The 10,900-nt window shown below is 51.9% G+C and overlaps 1 protein-coding gene across 4 annotated transcripts in view; it reads right to left on the bottom strand.

Annotated features, from left to right (window-relative positions):
- The window catches only part of Pgant9 (polypeptide N-acetylgalactosaminyltransferase 9), a 265,832-nt gene that overhangs the window by 14,551 nt on the left and 240,381 nt on the right, over positions 1-10,900 (bottom strand). For all 4 annotated transcript variants that reach the window (XM_025298772.1, XM_011143673.3, XM_025298773.1 and 1 more), the window contains exons 6-9: positions 6,606-6,919; positions 6,045-6,243; positions 5,432-5,601; positions 3,661-3,789 (exon numbers count right to left, since the gene is read on the bottom strand). In XM_025298772.1, the coding sequence (XP_025154557.1) occupies positions 3,661-3,789; positions 5,432-5,601; positions 6,045-6,243; positions 6,606-6,919 (812 nt within the window). The remainder of the gene's footprint in view (positions 1-3,660; positions 3,790-5,431; positions 5,602-6,044; positions 6,244-6,605; positions 6,920-10,900) is intronic.

The raw sequence follows: 10,900 nt of genomic DNA, 5'->3' as shown, positions 1-10,900 counted from the left end.
AGAGAGAGCAGCGACGAGGAAAAAAAGGGTGCGGAGTGTTTTACTTTCTTCGCAGGCGTGTTAAACGCGACCGCCGCTGCAGTGGCGGCGACGGCAGCGGTGGAGGCGGCGGGCGGTCGCACGGGGTTAATGCACTGTTGTTGGCTCATGATAAAATTAAAGGAACAAAAGGAAATTGGGCGCGAGGAGGACGCGGGAGAGAGAGAGAGAGAGGTAGCGGAATGATGAAGTATGAAATATTCGTGTCGCCTGACGCTGCAATTTATCCGTCGGTGTTGCAGCGTCGTTAATACCGCCGGTGCCTACGTACCGTGACTTTGTCACGGAGCGGTATGCCGCGTGTAAAGAGAAAGATAGACAGAGGGAGACAGAGCGAGTGTATACACGTAACGAGCCGCGTAGAAGCACGGCGAACGGGTGAGTGGAGAGTTGCCGGGAGAGTGGAAAAGTGGGAGGACGCGGGGAGGGAAGGAGCAGAGTATGCAAACCGGAAAAGGCGGATTTATTTCCCGACAATGTTCGCAATCATTTTGCGATTACGAATGCAGCGGAACCGCGGACGGGCGGGCGAATGGGCGACGTCGGCGGCGGCGATGGTGTTGGTGGCTAACGCGTTGAAAATAAATTGCAAAATAACTGACAGGCTGCTACGAGTCGCGCGTGCGCGCGTACATATGTATATGTATATATTTATATATATATATATATATATAGATATCGGAATGAATTGATTAATAAAACATGTCAACAATATCGGCGGCGGCGGCGGCGGCGGCGACGGCAGCGCCGATAAAAGATTGATTAAACGCGCGGCCGCGTGCGGCGCCGCGAACCGGCGCGTTTGGGAAAAGCCGCGGATAAATCACGCGCGAATAAAGGCCAACATTGCGAACAAATTTCCGTGACTGCGGAGCGGAAGCGGGATCGATTATGCGCTACGGCGATCTGATCGCGGTCGAACTCAACGAAGTGGAACGCCTTGACGAAATTTCACGGGCGGTCTCGCTCTCTCTCTCTCTCTCTCTCTCTCTCTCCTTTTCCTCGCTTTCTCTCCCCCGTTCCGTCGCGAGTCGCGACGCTTCTGCATCCGTCAGGACGCAACAACCGGAGACTGTCGGCCAGCGATAGAACGGCCGGCGGGTGAAAGGCGACTAGATCGTCATCGATGATCGCGACAAGATTCGGCCATCGTTCCGCAATTACGGTCGCGCCGAGATGGAACAACGTAGAAACGGACGGCCGGTTGGACGAAGGTGCGGGAGGAACAACACGACGGAAATAAATCTCCGCGTGATTGATCGTCCGCCATGAATCGCGCGCCGAGCGATATTAATGCACTATCAGTCGTGACGGGCTCGCGGATGGCTCGCGTGTACCGCGCGTGTAGCTTTGACGATTCTGTCGCTCGTCGACATCGTACGCTCGTCGCCTGCGCCCGATATTTATGCGCTCGTTTTTCGCAGCGCGGGTCGAGGGTTATGCGGAACGAAAAAAAAAAAGAGGGAGGAAAATCCCGGCGGATCGGCGGCCTCCGCCTGAAATTTCGCGTGCGCGCCGATATATAACCGTGCATTTGTTATTGTACACTGTAGTGTACCGTTCTCTCTCTCTCTCTCTCTCTCTCTCTCTCTCTCTCTCTCTTTTTCTCTCTTCCCCTATCTTTTTTTTATCTCCTTCATTCATTCAGAGCGTCCCGCTCTACTCTTCCCTGGTGGGGTCCGAAATATGGGCTTCGACAGCCGGCATCGTCGTAAAATTCTTCCGCTCCGCAAGGACGCGCGAAGCGGAGGAGCCAAGGGTTTGGTCAATCGGTTAATAACGTCGCTGCGAGGTATGCATACGTGAGTGGCCTTATCTCCATTTAGTAGTGCGTTTAAGGGAGATTGGAATACAGTCGGACACGTGTCGCATCGATATCTTCTACCACGTTCGATACGGAGCAAAAAAGTAAAAAGCGGACGACCTCGCTGGGGATTGCACGTCGATGAAAATTTTATCTCGAGTCGCGAGGCGTACGGCTCGAAATTACACATTTTTAGCGCGAGAGTTACGGTTTCTCCCGTCACGCTTTTCTCCCTGTCTGTTTTAAAATTCTATCGAAATTTTCCAGGCCGATTAATAATAAATATGTAATAAGGAGATTGCGAAGAAACAAAAGTTTGGTGTCTCACTTACCCACTTGTCCCCATTTATATTTATTAGATTATTTAATATCTTGCTCACCGTTATACTCCATTTGCATTTTTGCAGGGGTGGACTATATTGAAACGATAAAACTATTAAATATTAAAAATAAACATATTAAAAAAAAAAATAAATAAAAAGTATTAAAATAAAAATATTGAAAATATCAAATATTCGTTGAAAAAGCCGTCTTTCTAAACCTCGACAAAAAGACAGCGAGAGCCCATTTGTAGCTTCAAGTTGGACGGAATTTTTAGAAGTAATGTAGAATCAAAACTTCGACTCTGAGAACGAGGTGAACTCGAGGAAAGATCATCGGACTGCCGGCGGGCAGGTTCCTCTGTGAGAGGATTTGCCTTTTAATTAACTTACACCGGCAAAATTGGACGGGTATTGTCGGTTACGTGGCGCCTAAGAATTCATGGCGCCAATCACATCGATTTTCGATCGGATGTCGAGCAAGCCTCCACCTCGCGGTCCGATCACGATTGCCCCGACCGCGGCCCGCATTGTTTCGCAATCAAAGCGACATTGTTTCCACTGTCGCGACGGCTCGTCGACATTGATCACTGCTACTGCTTTCCTCCGACTCGGGGATTCGAATTCGAGGGAATACATGTGTGCGTGTGTCTGTGTGCATACACATACGCACACACACACACACACACACACACATGTAATATATACATATACATACACATGTAATTACCTGATAAAAGCCGAGCTCTTTTAACGCGATAGGTAACTCCGAAATTTAATTCGCCGTAACTACTTTGCGTTTAACCACCTCGCTGCGGCGAGAGCTGATTAATACGTTCCGTGCCGGACGAATTGTACGTGACTCGTCGTCCGCGTCGCGTGAGTCAGCGGTGACCCGCGCCTTCTTACTTACGAGCCACGTTTTGATTGTGTGCGTCGAATAACATGTATCTCGTAATAATCACAAGGGAATTTCACGATTATGTTTCGTTGTTTTAGAAGCGACATATATCAAGCGCCCTGAATTCGAAAAATCCCGAGTGCGGGTAACTGATGACCGACACATCGGACACGGAACTCGTTAATGGAAAAATAACGCGTTTTCCTCGTTGCCCGGTATCCGAAAGGTACGCGCGCGATAAATAAATATCGTCGCGAGAAAGATAGATCGAGCCTTCGAGTGACGTAGGAAAAAAGGAATGAGAAAGGAGGGAGGAAGAAAGAAGAGGCGTGAAATGATTTGACGCTTTTTCGACTTCCCCCTGCTCCCCGATCGAACCGACTACATTGTCTTTCGCCAAGAGCCTTCGAACGCCGTAATCCGACACCTTGATGGATCAAAGCCGCGGCAAGGTCGTTAAAGGAACCGCTCGTTCTCTCGTCGTTTCCGCTCTGCCCTCCCACGATTCCGGACCACGACGGTATTTCTCCCGGCCGTGGCGTCAGCGCTCCGGCTGAAAAAAGCGTTCGAGGGGTAGAAGAGTGGAGTAGTCTTACCTCTCCGGAGGCGACCGCCTCGCCCGGAATGAAGAGTTCCGGGTAAACGTTGTCCAGGTACCACTTGAACGACTTGCAGCCCAGTTTCTTCCTAAGAGTCTTTCGTTCCGATACGTCGCCGTAGTTTCCCTGCAAAAGTTCCGTCCTGCTGTCAGTATCGCGGAGTCATAATGCCGCGGAGATAAAGGAAGAGAAAAAAACGTGAGGGGAACGCCTTCTTGAGCGAAACGCCGCGGGCCGATATATTGTTGGGGAAAAGAGGAGGACAATTCATACGTCGTCGTGACAATCGTGCGTCTCAGAAGCCGAACTGTGCGATCAACTGCAAATTTCCGAATTTTATTACTTATCAGAACGCAGGATTTCCAAAATCAAGAAATTTACGAAGAAGAAGCAAAGGCGATTATAGTCCAGCTAAGATTTGAGAGAGTCTCGATTGCCGATCGATATTAAGACGAAGGAACCGTAAGAGTATAAAGTTTCATCATTATTCAGGAAACAAGGTGCGCTCGTCAGGGAGATGTTTAATATTAAATTAGCATTCGCAGGAAACGAGCTGATCGATACGAGGAATCGGGTATCCACGACAAGCGCGCCGTCGAGGCACCGTCGCGGGCCGGCCAGTCGTGACTATTACTACTGCGAATTTTGCGTACTCACGCGTGCGAGAGAAGAGGCGGACGCGGCGCATGTGTGTTGTGTGTGTGTGTGTGTGTGTGTGTGTGTGTGTGGGTGTGTGACGGAAGACGGCGATTTATCTTATTATTTTATGAAGCTATTCACGGGGACGACGTTTTCAAGAGATTTCATCATTACACAGCGGCGTGCTTACGGAAGCGATTTATTCTCTACGCTTCGATTTATCTCGTCGATTGGATCTCGGCGGGCGGGTGTCCGGGGGCGGACAAGCATCAGGGATAAATGACGGATCGTTATAGAGGGAGTCGCGCGCCAAAGAAAACGTCCCCTCTTCTCTCTCGGCAGGGGGAGAGCGAGGACATGCGCCTGTACGATCCTTAAGAGCACTTGGCACGTTTATGGCCCTTTTTTACGACGAGTCCCGGTCTACGATCCTCTCCATCATCGGCCACCTTCGCCGTTACCCTTCGTCTCATTCTTATCGAGCCGCCCCTCTTCCCCCCCCCCGCCCCCCCAATACCCAATGTTTACGAGTGACTCGGATCGAAGGGACATAATGGAAGCTTCGACGAGGCGATATAATTCGACAGGCAAGAACTTTATCCCGCCGGATAAGTATCAATTATTATCGCTAATTGTCCGTTCCTCTGCACCACCGGATATTTCCATCTTCGGGTTTGCCCCCCTCCCTCCCTCCCTCCGGCTCCACGAAGGTTTTCCATCCACCACGCGGTCATATTCGTGCCGAAATTCGTTCGCTCTCACGCGAGCGTGCACGCTGCCGCGCGCAATCGTCGCCGGGAAACATGTTATTTTTGTATTGCGATCGCGATCGCGGCGGATATAAATTCGCGAATTCTGCGAGATTCGTCTCACGCGCGAAATTCATCTCCGCCGCGACCGCGCGCGGTGTGTCTCGTATTGATTTTTCGCTGTGATAACGCGCAGTTTTAATTGCCCCCTTCGCGCTCTTTCCTCTCTATGTCTCTTTTTTTCTCTCTCTCTCTCTCTCTCTCTCTCTCTCTCTCTCGTGCGCGCGCGCGTACTAGGCCGCGACGTGTGTACAACACGAGGGTTGTTCGCGCTGGCAGAAGGGAAGGTTATGCACGCGACACGACGCACAAGTGCTCACCTTGTCGTGACCTATCCTCTGATAGTAGTACTTGGCGTACTCGTCCAGCCACACTTCGCTCAGCCTTATGCTGTTCCTCTTGAGCACGTTCACGCCGCTGCGCCACTTGTAAGGCGAACGTTTCCTGAAGATGTGGCCCACGTGCGAGCACGGCACGATCTCCAGGGTGCCTGGCGAGGGCCCGAGGGCGAGTTATTAGATTAACATTTTCAGTCGCGCTGCTGTCGCCGCCGCCGTGGCGTTACGTTACGTCACGCCGCCAATATCGCGCGAACGCAAAGTACGAGCGTCGTGCCGACGAGAGAAAAATATCCACCGCTCGCCCGGCAAAATGAGAGAGAATCGACGCGGGCGGAGATGCGCGGGCAGATAATCGTGGAAATATAACACGCGATAAAATAATCCTGTTTCCCTCGCCGAAGGGAGGATAAGAGATGGGCGGGAATCTTTCCGGCCGACGTTGCGTCGGGTTACTCGCGAATCTCCCGGCTTCTCTAATCGCGACCGAAAAACCAATTTTTTTTCTTCTTTCCTCTGTGACATTATTAATATTAATATTAATAGTATTATTATTATTATTATTATTATTATCATCATCATCAGTCGCACGTACCTCCGCACATCCAGGTCTTGAACGACAACTCGAGATTCTCGCCGCCCCAAATGTCGAAGCCGCTGTCGTACGTGCCGATCCGCTCGAAGAACACTCGGTCTATCGAAAAGAGGCCGCCTGCCATCGTCGGCGACCAAACAGGCTCGGCCGGGTTCTTGTGGCGTTTCTTCTCCCTCTCCGGCACGGCGTGCCAATTGAACTTGTCGACAAAACGTTTAACACACGATCAGGAATCTACTCACGTGCGAGCGAGCGAGCCCAACAGAGCTCACAGCCGATTCTTTACGGGGAGGACACTAAAACTCGCGACGTGAATTTCTTTACTCGTGGGCGCTATTCGGGATCTCCACCTCGAGATCGATTCGTCCTGTATCCGTGCGCACACATGAGGATCTGTCGCCCGCTGCGGAAAAATTAATCGCGATGTTGGCGCGCGCGCGCGCGCGCGCGCTGTCACGCTGCAAACTCACGATTGCATTCCGATTGTGAGAACGGACGCGTTCTCTTTCGACCGATCCTCCTGCCCTCCCCCAAGCACGCGGGTGCGAAGATTTCGTTTACCTGGAGATTCCAATCGAATCCGCCGACATTTACGCCGCCCGAGTCCCGCCAGTGGTATTCCAGGGTTGTGTCGTCTATAACATCGATCACCGGACAAACTACCGTCGTAGGATCGCGAGCGATCCGGTCGAGGAGAGGCTCCAGCCAACCCTCCGTGCACTCGCAATGGCTGTCCAAGTACGTGAGCACCGGAGCCTTGGCAGCCGCTGCGCCCAACAGCCGCGCCCTGATAAGGCCCTCCCGCTTATTCGCCCTGATAATTCTCACCTTCGGATAATTCATCATGTAGTCTTCCAACTGACGCTTCAGATGAGCTGCGGAACACGATCGATCTCCTGTTATTGGCCGCTCCGCGCCAACACGGAGCTGTATTATGTCGCGGAGTAGCAGCACGTAGCGAGACTGATGTCGTCAGACTACGAATGCGCGCGTCTCTCAGTGTAATTCGGCTTGAACATGTTGAAAATATAAGTCGCGAGCGACTCGAGCACGCCGCGCGCCTTCGTCTCGCCCTTCACTCGCCGGGGCCTCTCAATCTCGGCGGTATATCTCTCTCTCTCTCTCTCTCTCTCTCTCTCTCTCTCTCTCTCTCTCTCTCTCTCTCTCTCTCTCTCTCTCTCTCTCTCTCTCTCTCTCTCTCTCTCTCTCTCCTTCTACTCTCTTCCTCTTTTTCACCGGCCGGCCGAATTTAACGCTCGAAGCATCCCTTTTTTTACGCTCGCCTGTTTCCTTTCCGGCGCGGAAACGCGCGACAGTTTTTAAATGAAAAACAGGTAAATCAAGCGAAAAAGGAGGAAAGGTATCGGTTTCCGATAGCGGGCGGTCGCCCGTAAGTTGTAACGTAACACGCTAATTTCGCGCGATACCCGTTGGCCGTGCATTATTGACGGGTCCTTAAGCAGCGGGCTTTATTTATTCGAGCATCGATTGCGCGGGAACTCCCTCTCGCGGGCCGGCGCGAGCGCGCTTTCTCGATATATCGAATCGCCGTCGATTCGGAAATACAAGCCGGCTGGATGTACGACGTTGCGCCGCGCAAGAGAGCAAGGGTGTCGCAGCAATAAACGGGCGGACGGCCGGTTTCTGCGCGTTTCTCCAACGTCGATTACGTCCTTAACGTTGGATTACGGTTTATTTACGATGTCATTCGCAAGCTGTCGCGGCCAACAACAATCACCCCTCCCAGATTCATTCGCCAACCGCAATCAATTTAATTGTACGCCACGTAGGAACAGGCATATTACCCGCGTAACAACCTTATCGCCCGTATTTATCCGGGTTATCAACATTTTATCGCGGACGACCTGGGCCAGGAGGGAAGCGAATTCCTTGGGCAAGAAAACTCGGGGCCAACCGACCGGGGTCACTTGCGCCTGTACTTTCAATAAAGATTATGTGTACGACAAAGCGCGCGCCGAAGACTGGCTCCCTTTTAATCCGTCGTTAAAGTTTCTCGAGTAACGATCGAATGTAAAAAGAACGAAAGCTCGCGTGCGAAAAACACGCTCTTCTCTCTTCTCTGCCCCTCCTCTTCCTCCCTCTCTCTCTCTCTCTCTCTCTCTCTCTCTCTCTCTTTCCTCTCGAGGAAGTTTACTTATCAGGAAAAATAAAGCGACGGCGAGCGGGGCAGGGAGGAAAGGCGTATACTTCTAGCATCTTGTAAAACGAACGTTACCGTCGCCGCTACCGGACGATTAAAAAGTAACTCGACGCGAAAACTTCAGAGAAAGAAAGACAGAGAGAGAGAGAGAGAGAGATGGAGAAAGAGAGAGAGAGAGAGGGACCTTTCCATATCGGTTTTCAATCTTCTTTTTATCGCGAATCTCACAGAGGGAGGCAACGATTTCGTATCGGCACCGCGCTCTTCCGTTAGCACCAGAGAAGAGAAATAAAAAAAGAAACACACACACACACACACACATACACAGAGAGAGAGAGAGGGGGGAGAGAGTGGCCTCTTTAATGCCGTTTCAAACGCACGTTATAGCATCGTCCGCGGTAACGCAATGTGTTATTTCTGGCAATCGTACGCGAGATTTAGATTTACGGCCGCGTACCCCTCCCGCAGTCACGGCTCGCCGCCGAACGACCGGCAATTAGCAGACATTCGTGATTTATTCTCCGTTAGGGGGATGGCTTTATGAGGGACCGAGCCACTAATTCTAAGCCTCCACCCTGTTGTAAGCTCAGTTAACTATGGATAGTATAAGGGGATTCTCTCACGGCACGGATCCCCGCGCACTTCGTGCAGGCGCAATGATTACCCGGGACGGGATGAGACGCTCTACTTGGAAACGATGGAGACGTCGGCTCGATTTTATGCACCCACTCCCTTCGGATTGGCCACGTCAGTCTCTGATGATGAGCTTCGACACGGAGTCGTTATCGTACGGACGCGACCTCTCCCGTCGCTCTTCCGCCCCCTTCCCCCCTCCCCCCCGTTCGTTCTTTATCTCCGACTTGGAATTCTGCATCGATTCGCGAGAAGAATTTTTCTCCCGCACAGGAGGAGAAGGAGGAGGAGGAGGAGCGGGCGGAAGCAAGAAAAATACGCGCAGAATCGGCACGCGCTCGAGTATAGTCGCGAATTGAGAAAATATCTCTCTGGCTCTTCTGTCTCCCTCCCCTTTCTCTCTCTCTCTCTCTCTCTCTTCTTCTCATTCTTTCTTTCTTTCTGTTTCTCATCACTTCGAAGCGCAGGAGAAGCACGCCGGACGAGGCGGCGCGTCGCGTCGTTAACTGTACTCGAACGAGGGAGAGATGGACCGTAAGAGGTCAGAGGTCAGACATTTAATGCGCACGCAAACGGCATATATGCGCGGATTCCGGGCGCATACCGGCCTGAATTAATTTCTAATGAATTCCACCGGCACACACAAACACGCGCACACGCGCCTAGCGGGCACGAACGTGCGGATGCGCACTCGCGCAACGCGGAGAAATATGCATAAACTAGCCGCGGCCATTATTGCAAATTTCATTACGACTTTGCCAAGTGCGCTACGAGGCGCAGATAATGGAAACGCTCAAAGAGCCGAGCCGCCGTCTGTCGCCGCCGTCGAGCGCCGGCTCATAATTAACTCCGTAATCCCCCCGTCTCCAATCCCCCGAATAAAAGCTAATTATCGTGCGTGCGTTTCGCCGCGGAGACGAGCCCGGGGCTAAAGCCCGCCCTGTAAAATTCATTACAACTTTCTTGCGCGGGCTTGATTAATTATTGAATTCATGTTAATCCCTCCGTCGCCCTCAGTCGCCGCGCGCGCGATTCGCCGCGACACGACGGTGGCGACGACGGGGCTGCCGCGAAATATATAGTTTTTCGGAGGCCCGGCAAGATGATAAAGTACGCGCGACGTTCCGGCCGCGTCCTCGTCGCGCATTAGACAAGAATATTCGATAATAGAGCCTTGCTAACGAGGAGGGACGATTATCCATATTGAATCTCCGTTTATAACGTTCGCGTCTTCGAGCTATTCCAACGACATGACGGTCGAAAGGAAGAAGACGCGCATGCGCACACACACATCCACACACCCGGCCACACAGTCACACGCGCAGCGTTATGATCCCGTTTCCGCGATAATGCGATCAGCAGCTCGTTAAGAGGGGCGCGGCGGGCTGGCCAGGAGATCGCTAAAGCGACCGGCTGTACATATATATATATATATATATATATATATATATATATACTTACGGGGCTTGACTTCCGGCCAGGAAGAAGGTTTATCTTGAGTTTTTAATAGAGATCGCTCAAGCAGCAGCCATCCCGGCTATACCGTTTCTGTCACGTCGCGGTTTCCCGAATCCGGATTAATCCCACATTCTCTCTCCCTGCGTCGCCGTCCTCACCTACCTCGTGGGATTTTTACGTTCGATCGTTCGCCGTTATTATGCGGGATTTCGCGCGATTACGATTGCTCTGTCCGGCGCGGCGTCGTCGGGCCGCAGTAGCCGGATCGAACGCGGTGTCCGAAAGCTCGCCGACTCACGGCTCTGCGACGCGAGAGCTTTCGTTACATTCGCCCAAATTGACGCGTTGCGTGCGTACATATTTTCTTTTTTTCTCGTTCCTCGCGCGCAACAGCCGCGCGAATAATCAGCCGAGCCAGTACGGTCCCGCCGCGACTGTATAGATATTTTTTGTTCGCGTAACAGTTATTGCACTTTTTTGCCAGATCTGTAATTTAGATTTTGATTCAGCGGCCGTTGTATGCACGTCGATTTAAACGAAAACACGTATCGGGGATACTAATTGCCTTTCCGCATCTGAACAATGCGCGCGCGCGGCCTCACGC

This window comes from Harpegnathos saltator, unplaced genomic scaffold (assembly GCF_003227715.2).
Source record: "Harpegnathos saltator strain DR-91 unplaced genomic scaffold, Hsal_v8.6 scaffold237, whole genome shotgun sequence".
Classification (NCBI taxonomy): Eukaryota; Metazoa; Arthropoda; class Insecta; order Hymenoptera; family Formicidae; genus Harpegnathos; species Harpegnathos saltator.
This window is presented reverse-complemented; position numbering and strand designations above follow the sequence as displayed.